Below are 21,779 nucleotides of genomic sequence, written 5' to 3' on the forward strand. Positions count from 1 at the left end.
ATGCAACGTACATAACAGATGTTGCCTGTGTTAGAGATATTTGTTTTGGAATTTCCTCATCCCTGATTTTCCCATTCTTCCCAGTGAGAGAAGTTTAAAGAGAGACAAAAGGAGTGAAAACAAAGAGTGAGAAAGATGGTTCGTATTTTTAATCAAAGGTAGAGGTAGAAGTGTATCAAAAAGAAAAGATGAAACGAAACAAAAAAAGTGTGATCCTAGTGCTGCATATGTGTGACTTTGGGGCCCATTTCAAGCGGTAATAGATGAGCAGCCCATAGAGTCGAACAGATGGCACAGAGGAACACCCCAAAGTATAATCCTATCACATGGATTCACGTTCCACCATCTGGTTAATCCACGCACACACTCACATGTAAAAACACACACAGGCACACTGAACGCACATAATATCAGCGGCTGTGAAAGACAGGCATCTTAGGGCCATGATTACGGCTACAGATTGCTGCTCGGCGAACGCTGATCTCTGCGGGCCTATCAGGGGGCTAAATATCACTCCAGCTTGTTGGGGAGGATCAACAGAACTGGGAGTCAGGCAAAGAGCAAAGGCTGGGCTGTGGGGGGGAAAAAAAGTCAGCCTAGTCTAAAGTGGATTATGCCGCTTTGCAGAATTACAACATGTCTGACAGGCTGCATATCTGTTAAGGAGAGGAGATTTAGATTGTATAAACATGTATTCTTTTTTCCCTAGTGCTGTTCTTTTCTTCAATCACATCCAGCAATCTCTCAGTCCATAGCATCGACAAATAAGTTCTGGAAGCAAACTGGAGCAGTTATTGAAACTCTTGTGACAATGTTTTGCAAATGTATACCGCCTTTTCATATTTTGTCACATTACAACCACAAGCTTCTTTGTGTTTTATTGGAATAATGTTTGATGGACCAACGCAAAGTAAAACAAAACTGCGCATAAATGTTTTCAAAATTAGAAATGAGTGACATGCATTTTTATACAGTCCTTCTGAGTCAATAACTTTCACTGTTATTACATTTTTTGCAGAGCTACAGACTGAAATATGTGTCCATTCTTTGCAAAATGTCAGTTTGGATGGAGCATGACTGTGATCATCAATTTTTTGATTTTGTCACTTCATAATTGGATTGAGGTCTGGACTTTGACTGGGCCATTCCAACTCTTATATAAACCATTCCAGTGCAGTTTTGGTTCTATGTTTTGGGCTGTTTTTTTCTGCTGGAAGGTAAACCTTTGGCTTAGACTTGTGCGGCCTCTAGCAGGTTTTATTCAAGTATTGCTCTGTGTTTAGCTCCAGTTATCTTCTCATCAACTTTGACCAGCTTTCCTGTCCCTGCTAAAGCAAAGCATCCCCACAGTACAATGGTGCCATCACATAAGGACACGTGGTCTCATCTAACCAGAGTACCTTCTATACCATGCTTGCTAGCCTCTATATGGCTTTCTTTCAAAAAAAGCTTTCTTTATGCCATTCTTCCATAAATCACTTGTGGACTGCACGATTAACAGTTATCCTGTGAACAAATTCTCTCATCTGACCTGTTGATCTTTGCAGCTCCTTCAGAGTAACCATGGGCTTCTTGGCTGCCTCACTGATTATTGCTCTCATTGCTCAGGCTTTCAATTTAGCTGGACATCTTTGTTTTGGTAGGATTGCAGGTCTGTCTGCTTTGTTCCTTGGTCTCCATGATGCTGTTCATTCAAATGGATTTATACAGATATTAAATAATTATTTTTACTAAAAAGGTGACCTCTGAAGAAAACTGGTTGCATGGGATTTCATTTAGGGCTATCAGCATAAAGGTTGGTGAGTGCAAATGAACGCCATGACATTTGTAAAAATCTTTGAAAACTATGTAACCTTCCACTGTACAATAAGGCATTAATTTATGTTGGTCAATTGCATCAAATACCAATCAAATACATTATAGTTTGTGGTTGTACTGTATTGTGACAAAATATGAAGACCTTCAAGGAGTCTGAATTCTTATTTACATGTTCTGCTAAGAGAAACTCTCACAGCGTACAACTTTGCTACATTTATGCCAACAACTGTGCTCTGAAGGGCTATACGGCCAGGAGATGAAAGCTGACACATAGTTATGTTGTACAGACAGCTGAAAGGGAGCTAAGTGTTTGGTTAATGAAGACAGAAGTATTCAGAGGGCACAGCTACTGTTGGCTCTGCTCTGCTCCCCGGTCACGTGCCCTTTGATCAGACACTGAGCACACCTGACATTTACATGCCTGCACGCTTTGCCACGTGTCATAAAACAAGCACTCCGCCACTGCCCTCACACACAGGGCAGGGGTGATGTTTAATAACGGGGTGCATATAATCACGCTGATTGGGATTCCACATCCACTCCCAACTCCTGGGAGAGGGGCTAAAGGTGATCTATGTGTGTCTGAAAGTGTGTGTAAGACAGAGCGCTGGAAGAAGGAAGGGACAACGCATGGCACCAGTAGCAGAAACCTTGGTCGTTTATTTCGATGGTTAGTGTCTAATCTGTTTTTTGGGGCTTGTTTTTCAGCAACCCCCAGCATCAAAGCCATCAGTCCTAGTGAAGGCTGGACCACAGGGGGCGCAACAGTCATCATCATCGGAGACAACTTCTTCGATGGCCTCCAAGTCATTTTTGGAACAATGCTTGTCTGGAGTGAGGTGAGTTACCTCCTGTGCCCTGCACACTGTTTAGCACCTCTGATAAAAAATGTTATTTTTGCACTTGCATACTTTCACACTGAAACATGTAAAAAGAAAATCCTTCTTTAAATTGAGAACATTTACTCAGCAGATTGACACAGCGTCCCCATTAAGACATGTTTTTGCAGTTATTTAGCAATTATTGAAATCCCCCAAACCTTTATTATGACAATTAATCTAACTGAATCATTTTTATTATTTATCCTTAACTTTTTAAGTTGAGAAATGTTTATATATAAATATATATTTATATTGCAGACTTCCTTCTAAAAGTAGCAACAAGAAAAAATAAACACAGATTCACACACACACACACACACACACACACACATATATATATATATATATATATATATATATATATATATATATATATACATATATATATATATATAGTTTTAAATCACACAAAGTGAGCCAATTAATCAGGATGGATTTATTTATTTATTTATAGTACTTCTGTAACCTTTAATTCATCATGATCACCCAAGAGCTTTGGATGATATTTCTTTTTACTAGAAAAAACAAAAACTTATTATTAGTTGATTCATTAGTATGTTATTAATTTATTTTCATTCCTGAAGTAGACCATTCATTGTTCCTCTCTTTAATTAGACATTTACAAATTAAAGGAGAAAAGCAAAAAGGTGGAGTTGGACATTTGGAAAAACGAAAAAACTCAATCCATTGCGATTATTAAATTCTGCTTTGAAACAGTGCATATTAATTTAAAATCATTTTGAATATTGTAGAAACAAACAATTAACACTTGTGCATAGATAAGGTTGATCTTTTTAAATAAATTCATTCTGATAATGCACTATTATTCTATTATTCAGAACAGATAAAAATAACCCTTTGTTTATTGTTGTCATTGACTTCATCATAAAAAAAATAAACAGATCTTTTTCTTGAATCTTGAAATAAGTAATTTTTGTATATATTTTAGACAAGCAAAAATCAATCAAGAAATGTTAACTAAATTATTAATAAATGATTAAAGCAAAAAATAATTTCAGCCTGCAGGTACTTTTCACATCCATTTTACATGCTGAACAGCAGCCTGCAATCTGTGCAGCTCACTGTTCACCTCCTTCCTTACCTGTCACTTATTAAGCTGTGTTTGAAACTGCTTTCTTGAAATATGTGTGCAAGCGGTACAGGACGAATCCCTTTGTAAAGAGCATCTGCCACATGACTAAAATGTAAATGCAGTGTATGTGCAAAAACTGAAGGTCAGCGAGGCAGCGCAGCAAAACAGCTTTCTCTTTAGTAAAGGAATAATTCTATAAAAAGCTCCTATATTGTCTCGCTGAGGGGTGAGTGTGTGTGTGTGTGTGTGGGGGGGGGTAGACAATGGTGGAATGAAAGCCTAGCTAAGTGAGGAATGAAAGGGACAGTTAAGAGCAACGCACACATGCATCCACATACTTAAAGTGCTGGCAGCAGCACTGATAGCTTTTGAGCGCTTCTAGCTTTTGAGTGCTAGCACGCTGCAGAAAACTAGCTCTCAATGAGGTCTCATCTGTGTTTTGTCATGATACCGTTTTCTTCAAAGACCCTTCATAATGCACACGTGCATACAATGCAAGCCATACTAAGTGAGTCTTTTTGTGCTTTTATGTGGCTAACAGCAACTACATGGCTTCAGCTGACACACAGTGACGGGGCCAGTGGAGACAAGCAGATTTTACACTTACTTTTGCTTTTCAATAGGTGCAAGCAGAGGAAAGTGTGTTTTTTTTTTATAAACAGATAACGGTTTTGAATCTTTATTACATAGCCCATGTCGGTGCTGATAACCATCCTAAGCCTCACAGTGACATTGCCTTGGGCTGTGAGGCCACTTGAGGGCTTTGGCGCTAACACATCATGTTCAGGCTTATTATACAGAAAAAAACAGTCAAAGCTGCAAAACAAGAGGGGCTAAGACAATCCAAGAATACTCCCAGGAGCGCCTGGTAAGATATGAAGTTTCAATTCATTAATCCGCCTCCCTTCTGCCTCTCTATAGTTGATCACTCCCCACGCCATCCGTGTGCAGACTCCACCCAGGCACATCCCAGGGGTGGTGGAAGTCACACTGTCCTACAAATCCAAACAGTTCTGCAAAGGCACACCTGGACGCTTCATCTACACAGGTACCATTGAAACACTAACATTAATGACACCAACCTGCGGTGTAATAATGCAGTCTACCACACCATCTTGCATTACAATTTAACTTATGTTGGAAAAGCAAACCATAATCAGATAAACAGTGTTCCTGCATTGGCTTATTCATATACACTTCTTTTGCTGTATCTGCTGAAAATGTTGAGGTTGTACATTTTATGTGCTTTCACCGCCTGAGAAAAACGCACATGGTAGACAATTCAAAGTTCAATAACACGACTCGATAATTCAGTGAAAAGGCCTGCTGATCTGACGAAAAAAAGGAATTTTCCCTCTTTTATGAAGCAAGTAAAGGTCAGGAGGGAGGTTTAACCTTATGATTAGTGGGATTATCTTGAATTAACCCCAGTCGAAGACAGGATTCAGTAAAAAAGGAAGAGTTTCACGCAGTGAGGGAGTGAATTTTGTCGACAAGGGTGCAAATAGCTCGGGTGTTACATTAAAAATATAGCAGTGTGGTAAAGAATTGTAGAAAGAGTGAATGTGAAGCGATGATTAACCAGTGCGAGGCCGCAGGTCCTCTAGGGAGCCTGTGGATCACATAAATCTGTCTGTAATCTCAACCACTGATAGACTTAGGCACTTAGCCCCAACTGGAATTGCCAACATCTGACAAAATCATAACTGAGTGAGAGCGTGCAAGTCACCATGCATTTTTCTACATCTTGTGTCCTAATTACAGTGCAAAACACTATCCACAGCCATCAGTCACAACTATGGCTGTATGTGGATTTATGGTAAAGACTGCAATTGGATGCTCTCCTATCTTTGCACATATGTACTCAAGGCACACACATGTGCTGAAAAGTAACAGCATTACTAAGGCAGGGGGCAGATGGGTGTGCAGCCTTTGCCATGCCAGAGCTGTCCAGCACCCCTCAGTCTGTCAAACACATAGTGCTGTATGTGTATTCAGTCAGTGGATACAGGAGTGTCTATGTGCGCTTTCAGCCTTTTGATGCACCAGTCATACGGGACTCATATTCATAAATGCCAGAGATGATCCAATCCGAATTTTGTGGCCAATTTCTGATCTCTTTTTGCTTTAAAGCTTTGGCCCTTTTTTTTTTTTCACCAGTTTTAGCCGATTCTCAATTGTCTTTAAGGATTATAATACAAAAACATACTAGGACAGCATTCAAATGTTTTTTTTCTTTCTAGCCTTTCTCCCATAACTGAAGAGTGCAGACAACATCATGTGTGTGAAAGGGCTGCCACTGTATAAAAAAAAGGTCTTTACTGTTATTGTAGAAGAAAGACAAAAGATTTATGGGGTTGACATTTAAACCCTTTACAATCTTATATTAAGGATTAGTGCAGTTAGCATGGGCAGCATTACTAAAACAGCAGTGTCCATGCTTATTTCCTGAAAATGTAGTTTGTTTCCTTAACTCTGACATTTCCAAAAGATTTTAAAATATTTACAAATCCAGTATGTTCTCTGAAAGACAGAGGTTGAAAGCTCGGAAGGATGTTCTTTGCTGTACTTCGTTCAGCCTCCCTCTTATGTGCTGAAAGTCTGCCTCTCTCACTCTCTTGCAGCCTGAATGAACCGCAGACTCGTCTCCATATGCCATAGAAAATACAGCCTTCTCTTAAAGAGCTTCTTACATCTCTGCACTTCCTCTGATTTAATTTTCAACAGAACACATTTACTGAAAATAAGGTTAAAAATACTTCCCTCTGTAAAAGCATCCACATCAAAGAGTGTTATTAGAGGTGCAACCTGCCACATATGCTGCATTCACTGAATGAAAACACATCAGATTTTCCAGTATTGACCAGATTGGCAGAGTTTGATCAACACCCAGTTTCTTGGTGCAGCTCTAAATGAATAAATGCTTCTCAGCATTCTGCTCTTTCACCATTCATTTCTTCAAAAGGTAGCGTTTAGTGAATTCATCTTTCTCCTCCGCCTTTTTTTTCACTCTCCTTGCCCTCTTAGCCTCTGAGAAGATGCACAGAGCAATCTCAACAGGTGAGAGGCTGCAAGGTTATCTGCTGTGAGCTGAGCACAGACGCCACAAAGCTGCTTGCCAAGAACCAACATCTTCACAAGAACACAGTCAACAGTGGCAAGGCATAGATCCCAGCCCTACTTTTCTCACACTTACTTTCAGCCACTGCTGTGTCTCCTCAGTGGTTATTTGTGCCTTTTGCACAGTTACTTTCTCCACGTTTTGTATTGTTTCACTTTCCGTGAGGAAGAGGGAACCAGCTCTCGTTTAGTATCGTGAACGAGAGCCAGAGATGGACGCTGGGGTAAAAGAACCAAAAAAACTGATGTGGGGGAAGAGAAAAGGAGAAGTGGACGAGAAAAAAGGAGGATTACCGTGGGCTATGTCACCCTCCAGGGTCTGTTTGGCACCAGTTTGAGTCCAGTTGCCAGTGGGTACTAATCATAGAGGATTGGCAGCACTGTGTGGCAGCTGGCAGCTACAGCACACACATAAACACGCATCAACACAGCCCAGCAGTATCAGACTTGCATGAACTCGTATATTACATGTGCACACACACATGCACGCTCTGAATTACATTGGGGACAGCTGGCATTGCTAATCAACTTCTGCTGAGGAGAGGAAAGTAAGCAGCTCACAGACCTAATTAAGTCAACACATACCCAATACTGCTGCTACTGCTGCTTTGTAAACATACTATCGTAACCCTTTCTTTGTGTTTTTTTCCATTTCTGCACAACTTTTGCTGCATGATTATTGATACTGTAGGATGCAGCCGCCACCAGCTGGACACAAATTGGGCTGTCGTTCTGGATAGACGGAACAAGTAGGGAACTTTGGGTGCAGAGGAGATTCGCTGAGAAGCTATTACAGTAATGTGTCTCCTGTTGTCTCTGAGGAATCCTCTGCCATTAGACTTCCAAAAGCTTCAATTAGAATCATCAGAGGCAATTAAGCTATCCACTGATAAGAATAAAAGAAAGTTTTTTTTTTTCAATCCCCGCTTTTCCTCTGTCGTTTTATCCCTTTATCCCTCTTCTGTTCCACTCTCTGCCCTCTGCCTTACACCACCTCTGGGGTTGAGAGCTCTCCCTAATCCCCCTCTCTTATTATCAGGTCATTGCTCTCCCCCCTCCACCTCTTCCTCCTCCGGGTACAGATGCATCTCCATGTTGGCTTGTGTATCACCTCTTTACAGGATCGTTGCAACATTCATCAGGGAAGCTCTCCCTTTTCTTTTCTCCATGCAATATAAAGTGATAATGCTCCACCAGCAGGACCCACGTGTGCATGAGTTCTTGTGTGTGGGGCTGGAATACCGTCCTCAGATTGGGAGAGTTGATGAATCACCAGTGTCGTTGAAAAGGCAATCCCCCTCCCTCCTCAGTATGCAACCCTGTCTGTGTGCTGCTTCCACCACAGCTTCTACTGATATTAAAAGGCTCTGCTGGCTCACATTAAGGGTTGGTGGTGACGCACATCATGCACACGCACGCACAAACATTAGGGGTGGTTTTTCAGCAATGAGTGCAGATTAGGTGTGGTGGAAACATCAGTCAGCTGCAGCCAGGAGGAGCAGGGACAGCAAGAGGAAAAAGACAAAAGTCAAGAAGAGAATTTAAACCAGGTGCTGCTGACATCCTTTTCCGTCTCTGCGGAGCTTCTGCCTTTGAGCTCTAAATTAGTTTTAGGAGTGAAAGAAGCTCAGTCAGTCAGTTGTCTGTCATTTTAAACACTGCACATTCTGTTGGGAAGCACAGATGACGTCAAAGGGTGTGATGCAATGAACATGCATGAACATGCTTTCAGAAAGTTAAAAATATGTTAGATCTCAGTGCCTTGCAAAACCATTGCTAGTCCACACCACTGTATTTATTTGGATGTCATGGGACAGACCAACACAAGTAGTGCCTTCTTGTGAACTATTTATGAATACAAACTTGAAGTGATTCAGTACTTTGTAGATCCTGAATTTTGGTTAGGACTTCAACTGGACCGTACTAACTCGTTAAAAAGTTCATTCAGATTTTGGTTCATCAGATTCATCCACATGTTTGATGTGTCCGCCTACATGGTTTTTGGCAAAGAATACTTCTTATGGCTTTCTCTTTCAGCGACAGCATTTTGCCTTCAACTCTATCATAAAGGCTAGATTTGCTGAGGACACTACTAAATGTTGTGCTGTCGACAGATTTCCCAGGTTGCACTGGGTTTTAGTTTGGGGGTATCAGAGTAAAGGAGGCTGAATACAAATGTCTACCAGACTTGCCAGGGTTTTTTATACATTGTATAATTTTTCTTGCCCTTTGCAACTGAACTCTACTTGTTGTTGGTGTGTCACATACATGTCCAATACAATGTATTAAAAAATGTAACATGGCAAATGTCCAAGGGTTATAAATTCTTCTGCAAAGCACTGTGAAAAAAACTGTTCACTTTGCAATCAAACCTGGGGCAGGTCGATTTAATTTGATACAACTTTTTCATTTGCAAATGTGCAGGATTTTTTTATGCATTGTTAAAGCTAACATCGCACAGATAAAAATATTCACATATAAACTCGAGGTGCCCCCACAGTTCCATATGAGCGCATTGACGATGCATGGATGCAGCACGGTGTCATCTGGCAATAAAAGCTGGGTTCGACCAAGAGCTGGTCAATTACTTGTCCTGCTCCTATTTGTGAATGCTGCCTTTTATTGAGCTTGGGTGGATGCCTGCTGTTGATTAAACCGGCCCAGTCTTACAGCTGCTGGAAACAAGGCCAGCTGAGGAAGCTGCATACATTCCCAGACCTAACTGCAAGGAAATTCACACCTCTATTCGAGATTGAGATTAATTTTCTGCACCATGTGGCTTGTCTTCCCTCTTTAGCATGCTGCCTTCTTATTACAGGAACATCTGCTCCATGATGATGATGATGTAAATGAATTTGGATGTAGATTATTTTATACCCTGCTGAAAATGAGCAGCTTTCACCAGAGGGAATGGTTTCTTACGTTTTTTTTTGCTTATGTCTTAATTCAAGCGCACAGTTTCTATCTGGATTTTCTTTTAAATTTGCATTCTCCCCGTGAGGCTCCTAGCTGTCAGGTATTGTTAACTGTCGACATGCACTTTTTCCAACAGATAATTAGGACTTACGTTCTAGCAGCGTCCTCACCTTCATTGATTTGTAGAATCTCTACCCCCCCCCCACACACACACACACACACACAAACACACCACACCACCCCTCACTTTGTCGGGCTCAGCCTCTCCCTTCCTTTAAGGGGCGAAAAGCTCCACTTATCTGTTTTCTCTGTATGAATTTCCAGCCATGCATTAGTCTCCCTGACATGTTCAAGCGATGCTTTATTTAGCTTGTCGGATTCTGCAAATAAACGCAATCTCAGGGTTTATGGAAAAATGGATAAAAATTAGATTGTAAGGTATTGATCTGGATTCTGAGCAGTAGTGGGGGTGTTTTGTGTGTGTGTGTGTGTGTGTACAAGGATGTGTGTGTGTATGAGAAAGGGAGAAGGTGGGTGTTAGTGGGCAGCTCTCATCCATGTGAGGAAGAGGAGGAGGAAAGGCAGGAAGGGAGGGGATGGGGGCAGAAATGAAGCCGTAATTCAGGGCTATTGAACCCCCTGCCACTGGCGGCATCGATCGCCAAGCAGCACTTATGAGATCACACCTGAGCATGGGAGACTGCAGAGGGGAGGGAAGGACAGGGAGTGAAAGGGGGAGTGGAGGAGAGAGAGAAACAGAAGGTTGTGATATGATCAGCTCCTTACCCCGCTGTCTAAGGGCCTGTTAAGGTGTTAACATCAAGCCTCAGAGCCAATTACCTAACCCTGCAACTACGCTACCCACTCACATTCCCGCTCCCACAAGCTGAGAAAGAAACAGGGCAACTGGACGCTGACTTTTCTGTTTCCAGGACAACTCCACTGTTCTGATTTCTCAATTATCCTTCCACCTTCTCCTTACACACCATACATTCACCCTCAACACCCCCCTCACCCCACCTCTGAACATTCCCCCCTCCAGCTTTCTTTCCTCCCCCTCCAACCCCCCTCACCTCTTCTTACGCACTCCCCCGGCGGCTCTGTGGGTTATTATAGTGAAATATGAAGCGATGTGGATTCTAGGCTTCATGAAATTTCCATGAGCATTGATCTGATCTGATGTGGGTGATTGCTAGGTGAATCCCTCCAGTCCAGGGCTGTTGCTCATCTATTCATTTATTTATGGCAGTTATGTTTTACTGGCTTTGATTTGCTCTTCTGGAGAGCGACAGCTAAGGATTATAAATATACCTGTATAGGAGAGTGGAGCTTTGAGTCCCAGAGTGCAGAGGCCCACGACTCAGTTTTTTTTTCCTCTGGCGCTAATTTCTGTTGTGAAATGTAACATATTGAACAGGGATAGATACAGGTGCATCTCTGTCAGAATATCTTTTAAAAGTTAATTAATCACAGTCATTCAAAACTAAAAGTAAGCTTGTATTTATCCAAGTGGATCGATTGTGAGCCAATTCTCATTATCAAAGACCTGGCCAAGAGGCAGCATAAATGGGAGATACATAAAAACTACATTACACCTTGCCGCACTACAAAAGAGCAACAACAAAAGAAAGAATTTTACACAACAGAACACCAACAAAGACTAACTTCCACTGCTAATCTAGTCACAGATTACAATTAAGTGGGTAAAAGCAAGTCCAGTGTTCTGGGCAAATATTTGTAAGAAACTTTTAAAAGCAGCAAGTGAAATAAATTAGCTGAACTTTAGGGTTTGTTGCAAATCGTTCTAGTCAATTGCAGCAGGCTTTGAGCAACAGGAGATTATTTGGCAGAACATGTTTATAAAGGATTGTTACAGTAATGAAAACTAATTTAGGATTAGATCTTCATGAGCAACACATTTATGTAGGTTTCCAAGGAGAGCGTGATGTCAAGACAGAACCCTAGGATAAAATAAAATAAAAAAATTAAAGGACACTCCAGTATTTGATTTTGAAGACTATCTGTTTTGAATTGTTTGTGTTTAAAACTAAATGAAGACTAGTCAAACCCTGTTGGACATTATTGAAACTAGCCTTCAAAAAAGATAACCCAATACAAAAGGGAAAAACCAGAAGTATAGAAAACAGCATCATCAGCATATAGTTGTATATGAGAATCAAGTGTTCCCATGCGATGTTAATTTACATATTGAATAATGTTTGGATCATTTCAGAACACCTTTAGAAAAGGGCAGGGGGTCAGACAGAAGATTCTGAACCTTCAGTGAATGTAATCGACCTGAATAGCAATTTTTGAACCAAGCCAAGCAGCTCTTAAAAAGAAATCCTGAGCTTCTTACCTTGTCCAGCAAAATACAGTGGTCCACCGAATCAATTTGTTGTCCTGGCTTATTTTTGTTAATTTGGATGATTGGGGTGTATAGCAAGTAAAAACCAAAAAATCTGTTTTCTCAGAACATTACATTTTTACACAAGAATGATAGTGTCATAGTTTTTGTTAATGATCTGACCCATAGGCAGAATAACACTCAGGAGATAATTAGGACGTTTAAAGGTTTTATTTTCACGGGAGTGATATGGGTTAGAGATCCTGGACCGGAAAAATCACCAACTGCACAAAAGATGGGAGAGAGGGTAAGACCAGAGGAAATAACAGTTATTGTAAAGCCAGTGTGTAACTATGCTACTGGGTGCAGGAAGATGGACCGCCAGAGGGATGAGAGATGCGGGGTCTGAGAGTGCAATGCAGGAGCAGTTCTGTGGGGGTAGATCCTTCCGGGGTTAGCCGCACGAAGGTAGATCCTTAGGAGCTCTGATCCAGGACTGTGTGAAGAGAGTGGATTGATGGTGTGGAGCACAGGTTGGAGGTACTTGCGTGAGAGTTGGTTGGAGGGTGGACAGGGTTAGCTTATGACTTCATCTGGATAGTCGAAGAACCAGGAAGCTGCCAGCTTGAACTTGATCCAGAGGAAATAACTGGAGACTTTAATCCTTATCCAGAAGTCAGAGAACGCTCCTTAAGAAGAGTCTAGAAACCAGCTTGAAGTCAACCAGGTCTGGAAACCATCAGAGTAGGAGGAACACACTTGAATTAATCAGACTTCTACGAGAAACAAGAAAGCAAACATAGAGCTAGAGCTTGGCGAGTGTTTGTTACCACTGGTGGCTAATACTCAGGCATTGAAGTGCTGGCAGCTTCCAGTCTAAATACACCTCCAGGTAATTAGTCAATACGAAGCACCTGTCCCCTCTGCACCTGTGAACTCCAACACCATCTAGCGACCAAGCAGGCAAACACAAATAAATAGCAGACAAACACAAATACACCGTAAACTCACAGACCCCGACAACTAGATGTTTTTTTTATTCAGAAATGTCAGACAACTGAAAGGTATGTTCATGTATTTTACAATATGTGCATTATTTGGTCCCTACTCCAGTTGCTTGAATTTCTGCATCACACTGGCTTGGCATGAAGGGCCTGAGGCAGGCTGTGGCACTGCCATGGTACTAAGGAAACCCGTGTTCCTTTAAAAGCAACATGGTTGCGTGGTCTGGTGAATTTTATTTTCTTGGGTCATTATACCAGGTATTGGTACTTTTGGCGGTGTGAACTAGTGACAAAACTCAACATTTCATTAATATTGTTAAAAAGGGCCAGAGGTAGGTACAGTAGCCAAAAGTTGTACTCACAGCATGTATGTTTTATATAAGAATATCAAACATACACACTATATAAGAATAGCATATGTTTTTTACTCAACTTGAAATAAAAAGTAGTCATTAAAAGAATTACTGAAGTCAGTCATGTCAGCAGTGTTTGTCATGATTGTGCAGGCCATAACATGACATATATGTATTAGAAATCATTTTTAATACAATGTACAAATGTTCTTAGAAATTGAATTTTGGGTTTTCATGACCTGTAGGCTATAATCATTAAAAATAACTGAAATAATTGCTTGAACTATATCACTTTGTGTGCAATAAAGCAATATAATATTAGGGTTTCATATTATGAATTAAGTTCCTAAAACAAATTTTTTAAGATATTTTAATTTATGTTGATGCACCTGTTAAGAGCATAAAAAGAAAAATATAATCCTCAAAGAGATTCAGCTAAGTAGTTAGGGAAGTGTGTCGTCCCCCCACATGCACCTCCTCTGGTTTATGGCCCTTGAAAACAAACAGAGACAATATCACTTCCTCTCTCAATTACCAAAATTGTGCCTTTATTTGTAATAGGGGTATCCTGTATGTCCTAGGGTTTTTATGCTATTGTTCACTTGAGTCTAATTTGGCACATTGAGCAGAACTGATAAAAAAATTAATCATAAAAACAAAAGCCTTTGAGACGAAACAGAGTAAGTTGCCGGAACAATCTTTCCCTTCTCCTTAGACTCCGGCGGGCCCTAATCCCGAGCAAATCCTCCTTTAGGCTTTGGAAAGATCAGACAATGGGGAAGTAATGTCAAATATTTGTCCCCAGCAATAATTCACACTGTATTTGTTGCACACAATCTTGTCATTGTGTTTTGTTTTATCCGTGGAAAACATCCAGCCTCTAATGTGCATCCTTCTTAGGAAGTTGAACCTGCCCCTGGCGCTGGGAATTTTTACTCTTTCCTTCTGACGTCTTTGCTTCTAGCTATTCACCTTTCCTTTCATTCACTCTTATTGATTACTCGGAGCAGTCCACAAGGGAGAGCTGTCCAAAAATGTTTGTGTTGCCAAAAGAGAGCATCACCTAGTGTTGCTCCTGTCTTTGGTTCAAGAGTGTGTGTGTTTGTATGTCTGTGTGTGTGCGCGCGTGTGTGTGTGCACGCAGCAGTGAAGCAATGGCGAAATCACTAGAGGTCCAACAGGACAGCTTGTACTCATAGCCTCTGGGGGCCTTTGTTTTTTCTTGGGGGCCCCCTAGTCAGCCTGGCTGCTCAGATGTGGGGCAAGCAAGGCATCAGCCCTCAGGAAACATCCAAGCTGCGACCCACAGGGAAAACAGACGGACGGGACAAACACACGAAGGCGATTCCCAGCAAATAATAGTTGCTTTTCTTTGTCTCTCACCACAAATGCGAGCCCAAATGCACTCATGCGACTAGAAACTCTGTGGTGATGCAGCAACCTTAAAGAGCTGCTCCCCTGAAAAGTAGTCGAGACCTCATGTTGACTTCCCAGGCGGCGCAGATAAGAGGGAAGAGGGTTCAAAAACAGAGACAGAGAGAAAGGCAGAGACAGTACATTAGGAATGAATTATGTGGAGAGAGCACTTATCCAACAGTCCTCCTCTGAAGTGTTTGTACTGTAAGCCTCAGATCTTCATTGTATTTATTCTAATGTTTAAATATTCATGGTAAATCTTCTCATATTCAATTACCGTTGCACGACCACAGCATGCAGAGAGACTGCTTTCTCCCTGCTGCCAGGATGAGCTCACTCTAAGTGTGTATGTATGTGTGTGTGTTTGCGTGTGTCTGTGCATGTAAGTGTGTGTGTGTTTTTCTTGTTCCCCGGAGCGATCAAGCCTTTGTTATATTGGAACCAAGCTCTGTAATTGCTTATATTGGTCGCTGATCAACGAAAGACCACAAGACACACACACACAGTCACGCACACAAATGTATTCACCCCCGCATAATTCCTGACGGTCTTTTTATTAACCACAAAAGCAGGAGACAGAAAGTAATTCATTATATCACAGGCTAACAAAGACACACGCCAGACCTAACAGTGAATAGCTACGATTGCGCCATGTTTGGTTTCATGTTCAGGCTTGATTAAGTCAAGTGTCCAGGACATGTCCTGTCATGTTTCTCAGTTAAACGGTGTGTTTTTCTTATTAAGAGTCATAGAGTTAAAGCTTTATTTCTGTGTTTCATTTTAGCGCTAAACGAGCCAACAATAGACTACGGCTTCCAGAGATTACAGAAGGTCATCCCCAGACACCCTGGAGACCAAGAGAGATTACCCAAGGTATAGTGCCTCTCCGCTCCTCTCATGTTTCTGTCCCTCTACGATTTGCCCAGTAAAATGATTCCACAGGAACTTGGCATGGTATAACTGGATGATACAAGATGAATAGAAAACTTATTCAGTTTCATAGAAATGGCAAAGGATGGCGTGTATAGAGTGCTTTTCAGCAACAAGGCACTCAAGGCGCTGTACATATGGAAAAACATTACAATGATACAGAAAATCAAACAACAGAGGTCATTTAAAAAATATAAAGAAAGAAAATAAAGAAAATAGAATGGTGGATAAGAAAATGAAAGGAAAATTGGACTGAAAAGGTAACTAATAATGTTTAGATAACACAGTCAAAGGCCACTCTAAACAAATAGGTTTTTTAATCTTGATTTAAAGCAACTTAGAGTTTCGGCGCTTTTACAGTTTTCTGGGAGTTTATCCAGATTAGTGGAGCATAAGAACTAAAAGCTGCTTCTCCATGTTTGGTTCTCGTTCTGAACCAAATCTTGTAATCTAATCTCAGTAAAAATCCAGCTGTTCTCTGAAGCCCCCAGAGGTTTGCTAGAGAATATTAATATTGTGAAGACCAAGGAACACAGGAGACAGGTCAGGGATAAGGATGTGGGGTAAAAATAGGGGGTGCAAAATGGAACATTTGGTAACATTGTTGCTTTGAAGCAGGAAGCTCTTGGGTTCAGATTCTGGACTGGGGTCTTTCTGCATGGATCTTGCAGGTTCTTTTAAGATCCTAGCTTACTCCCACAGTCAAAACATGACAGTTAGGTGACTTGGTTACTATAAATTGCAAATCAATGGATGGATGGATGGATGGATGGATGGATGGATGGATGATGAAAAAGGTTGGTACAACAAGGTGGTATTTTGTTGGTAGAAAAGTTGTGCACTACACAAATCTGCTTTTACGGGGGGATGGCAAGAAGAACGCCATTGAAGATAGAAAGCATATGTCACAAGCCTATGTACAAAACACAGCAAACATATGGAAGAAAGTGCACTGGGACCAAAACGTAGACGAAAATCAAACATTTTGACCTACATGCAGAACACTGTGTTTGGCGGAAAACTATATCACCCTGAACACATCCCGTGAAAACATCCCCACCTTGAAACATAGTGGTGGCAGCATCATGCTGTGAAGATGATTTTCTTCAACAGGGACAGAGAAGCTGGTCACAGAAGATGGGAAGGTGATTATGTAGCTAAATACAGAGGGATCCTGATAGAATACCTAAGGCTGCAAAATACTTAAGATTGGACGAGGGTTAGCCTTTCATCTGGACATTGACCCTAAACATACACACAGGATTGAGTTTGAAGCATGAGAATAACTGCCAGTCTCTAATTGTGCAAAGCTGGTAGAAACATACTCCAAAAGACTTACAGCTGAAATTGCAGAGTAAGGTTGTTTTTTTTTGCCATGTTTTAAGATTTTTATATGTGAAGTTTTTGAAAAATATATAATTTTCCTTCAACTTCACAACTACACACCACTTAGTGGTGGCATCTCGTATAAAATGGCAATAATATATTTGCAACATGACAAAATAAACTTTTTTGAATACTTTTGCAAGGCAGTATAAATGGACATTTTCTGTTGAAAGAGATAATTAACAGGAACAACAAATAAAAAGCCACTACATTAATTCTTTCACTGAGTATAAGGTCATTTAGACTGGCAAAGAGGTAGATGTATGGAGGAAAAGAGGAATGGAGGGAGGAAAGGAGGCTGAGGCAGAAGCAGGTTAGGTGATCCATCATAGCTGTCCAGTCCTACCTCCTGCTGGGTCAGTGGATCGAAGTCAACCCCGGGTGGACTTTATTACTTTCAGCACACATCCACAAAAGCAGCACACACTAAAAGAAATGCACACGCGCACGTGCGTACTGGGTGGAGGGAAGTGGCCACGAGGTTGAGATGAAGAGCTCAGGTAGATGCAGAGGGAAGATAAAGAACTTGCTGGTCCTTGCTGAGTGTCTGGTGGACTTGTACTGGTGAGTTCTGGTCTTTAGCCTATCAACCCCCTGTATCTCTCTAAATGTCTTTGTATCTATCCATCCATCTCTTTTTTCTCTCCTGCTCATTCACCCTCACTTGGTGGTGTCTCTTTCTTCTCTAAATGAACAGCGGTAGCTGGCAGGCCCGCTTGTTCATTTCAGAGCTATTGATTTGTGCCTTTATTGAGGTAATAACACTTTGTTGACCACACTTCTTGCAATTGTTGGCCTCACTCATGTGAGTCAGGCAGGAGAGGGGTACATGCTGGCAACTTCTGGATCTACATACAGCTACATTGCCTTAAAAAGATAAAAATTTGAATCACCTTTTTTCTTTCACTTAATGGGTATTCATTTTATCAGGTATCAGTGATTTTTCAGGGTACTGTACCTTGTCAAACCTCCTTTGTCAGTTAAAAATGGACAAAGAAGCCTAGATTGCTAGGTATCTTTATAACCCTTTGCAAACATACTAAAGAGAGAGCAGGCAGACAGAAAGTGGTAATGATCGAGTGTCCAGCAAAAGGCAGCCTCCCCACACTCAGCTATAGGTAATAGACAGTGAGAGTGACTAGCTGGACTACATGGAGTTCTGCAGAAGCTGTGGTGTGGCTGGGCATCTGGGTGTTGCTAATGAGTGACCGGGCTTCCAGACAGGGCCAGGCTCTGCTCTGGATCAGGTTCCCCTTCCTGTTGACGTCTCTGTGGGCCTGACTTTACGGGAATAGACCCTTGCGCCCAGGAAATGGTCTCCCCTTACAGCGGCAGAGCTAACCACATTTATCTGTTTATCAGAACGACTCTGGAGCTCGGCCTAATCATGTTTAGCTACTGGACAGATCCCTTGGCTAACGAGAGGCTGATGGGCACAGACGGGGTGCAGGACCACAAGAGAGTGATTAATAGAACAGGGAGACAAAAAAAAAGTAGTTTGTAGACACAGGTGGAGAAGGGAGAGGACGGATGCACAGACATGAAGTGACTGAGCTTTCACGTGTCCTCCCAGAACACTGTTAACACTCCATCTGCAGATCTGGTTGTCTCCTAATGCCTCACACTTCCCTCATTTCCCCTCTGCTTCATCCCTCTTTTTCCCCTCCATCCTTCTATGTGCCTATCTAGCAATCCCTGGGAGCCATGTGGTGTCGAGGAAAAGCAGGGAGAAAGGAAAAGCGAGGAGTGGCGCATACATACTAAAGAACCACTTACCTTCCTAGGGCCTCTACTTCTCTCAATCACCTGAAGCAGGCCTCCTCTCTGGTCTCCCCTTCCTCCCCCCTCAGCATCCCCAAGATAGTGCTAGTAATGGGAGGTTAACACAGAGGCGGCGCTCCCATTATTGAGTGAATTTAGCACCTCGGACAGCGCTCTACAATCTTTATTGCTTTGCTGACCCTCTCGTCATGTCTCGGGCGTGCTCGACAGCATCCACATGTGTGCGGCTGCGTGAATGTGTGTGTGTGTCTGTATGTGTGTGTGTGTGAGGCGGGGGGGGAGTTTGATATGAGGTCTGATTGAAAGGCGGTGTGTCACAGAACAGAGAGCACACATGCTCCGGGGCTTGTTCACAGCGAGGGATACACTCAGGAGAGTATAACGCACAGCATGTGTGAGGAAGAGAAAGAGGGAGAGAAAGCAGTGGAAAAAAAGGGGAGGGCAGCAATTTTCTGGTTGTCGCACCTCCAGCATATATCCTGGCCCCGGCACATTAACTTTTAAAAAGGGTTTTGTAGGGCTGTAGGTGTCTCCATCGCATGCACACACATATATAACGACTGCCTGGAGTCACACACTCATCCACTCAGGGAGGGGAAGGAATAGAGACAGAGAGAGGAGGGGGGAGACGCGGTAACACTGCGTTAGGATAAATGTTTGATGTGGGAAATTCCACTCGGCGGTTTTCACCTGAGCAATGATGTTCTACATTTATCACACAAAGTGGATGTGGGGCCATTCACTCGGATCATTACCAGGGTTAATACGGGCCAGGAGACGAGAGTGTTCCCACTGACTAGGGGTGGTTGTGTAGCCGTCAACCTGATGATATGTTGTGTTAAATGAAACTGATGCGTGATCATGCGCACCGAAGTCATGATACATCAGTGACAAAAAGGAGGGGAGTAGATGTAGAAGATGGTTGACTGATAGAGAGATATAGGCTCATGTTTTATTCACTGATAACAGTATCTTCCCTCTGCTCTCCCAAACTGCCCCTGCTGGTAACAAAGTGCTGGGATAGGCCCATTTCTCTTCCTCTCCCTGCCTCTGTCTGCCTCTTTCCCCCCTCTTTGCCACACTCTGTTCTGCATTCACAGCATAATGTAAGAAGTGAAACGTAATAAAAGTGACTGAACTCTTTGAGCCGTCACACTCCTGATCAATCCCCTCTCTCTCTCTCTTTCTCTCTCTCTCTCTCTCTTCCTCTATTCCTTTGATTGTAGGAGGTGATTTTAAAGCGAGCAGCCGACTTGGTGGAGGCCTTGTACGGGATGCCTCACAATAATCAGGTGAAACAATCACACTTACACAAATACACAAGGATGCACACTAGAGGTATGAGGTTCTGACGGTATAATAACCTTCAGCAAAATTATCAGGGTTTCAGGTTATTGCTGTATTAACACATACAATTTTAAACAAAATTGTAAGATTTAATTAGTTTTAGAATGAAGGAGGGTAGTCACCTTGCCATGACTGCTCATTTGCTTCGCAACCGCAAACATTTTGTAATAGACTAATTTGTTTGTCTTGGAAGCAAGGAAAGGTTTGGTAGCCATTTTTAGCCAGCTGAGTGACAATGTGTGGCTACAGGTGGGAGGGAGGCATTACCGTGCTCCATACAGCCAAAGAAACCTCCCTCACTTTTTTCTGGCATCTCATTAAAAGGACTGTAAACTGTCGGAATGGTGTGATTGATTTTTGTTTTACCAGTAGAAGGATTTACCAAGTTGCTTCTTCGGAAACATGTTCATCATGCAGTTCCTATAGTTTAAATTATTTCGAATCAGATGCCAGAGAAAGCAAAGAGGAGAGGATAAGGGTTAGCACACAGTAATGCCACACTCCTCTCCCCCACCTATTTCTTTGCACTGCCAGGCAGCAGGCTGAAAGAAGGCTCCCTGATATATTGCATGGTTACAAAACAGAAAAAAGCTGACCGACAGTTATGGTGTGGACTCAGAGAGACCAACTTACCACTCTTTACACATAGCCCGGCTAAGTACCAAGCTACTGTCAGCGTGTTATACATCAAGAAGGCATGATATTCTGCAAGGCAACTGCTTTAGTGGATGTTTCATATTTTTGCTTAGGTCACTGTATAAAAATCAAAGTAATAATAAACAGATGTTATGGATAACATTATTAGGCACAAGAAAGATTTGGTGAGTTCTCTTCTATGATTTGACTTGTGTTTTCTTGGTTCTCAAACTGCTCCAACCCCTGGAGTTCTAGTGTCTTATGGTTCTTAACCCAAGATAGATTAAAAAAAGATTGAATACCTTTTCATTCACAGAATGCTATGATTATATGAGGCCAAACATGCAGTAAAGGTATACTATCGTCATGAAAAGATAGGAAACCAAGTCTATCGTTTAGTGTATCAGGAGCAGACATTTAAACCTACTACAAATTTCCATCATATTGTTTTCATGGTTTAAGGTCTTTTCCAAGAGATGCCAGAAAAAAGGGCACAGTGGCCAGAATTGTCCCTGGCCACTTGAAGCAAAGTGTATTGCAGTGCTACCCCTCCCCACCTGCTGCGGCACACTGCCAGCCATCTGGCTGAAAGAAGGCTACTACACCTTTCTGCTGCTTTTAAGAAATACTAATTTGGCTTTTTGGAAATATTTCTGGTTATTGTGTTAATGCTGTAAAACTGTGAAACCATACTAGTTTAACTTGGTTTACATACTGTGAAATCCCATGCCTAATCGGGGCAGAACAAAA

General features: G+C 41.8%; 1 protein-coding gene and 1 long non-coding RNA gene across 4 annotated transcripts in view; one reads left to right on the top strand and one right to left on the bottom strand.

Moving 5' to 3' along the window:
• The window catches only part of ebf1a (EBF transcription factor 1a), an 82,959-nt gene that overhangs the window by 50,733 nt on the left and 10,447 nt on the right, over positions 1 to 21,779 (top strand). For all 3 annotated transcript variants that reach the window (XM_047353202.1, XM_047353201.1, XM_047353200.1), the window contains exons 9-12: positions 2,527 to 2,657; positions 4,714 to 4,840; positions 15,733 to 15,821; positions 20,273 to 20,338. In XM_047353202.1, coding sequence (XP_047209158.1) covers positions 2,527 to 2,657; positions 4,714 to 4,840; positions 15,733 to 15,821; positions 20,273 to 20,338 — 413 coding nt within the window. The remainder of the gene's footprint in view (positions 1 to 2,526; positions 2,658 to 4,713; positions 4,841 to 15,732; positions 15,822 to 20,272; positions 20,339 to 21,779) is intronic.
• LOC124860175 lies at positions 12,391 to 13,148 on the bottom strand. The gene is made up of 3 exons (XR_007036287.1): positions 13,006 to 13,148; positions 12,536 to 12,904; positions 12,391 to 12,459 (listed from the first exon to the last, which is right to left on the bottom strand). It is a non-coding gene; the product is annotated as an uncharacterized LOC124860175 (long non-coding RNA).

This window comes from Girardinichthys multiradiatus, chromosome 23, assembly GCF_021462225.1.
Source record: "Girardinichthys multiradiatus isolate DD_20200921_A chromosome 23, DD_fGirMul_XY1, whole genome shotgun sequence".
Classification (NCBI taxonomy): Eukaryota; Metazoa; Chordata; class Actinopteri; order Cyprinodontiformes; family Goodeidae; genus Girardinichthys; species Girardinichthys multiradiatus.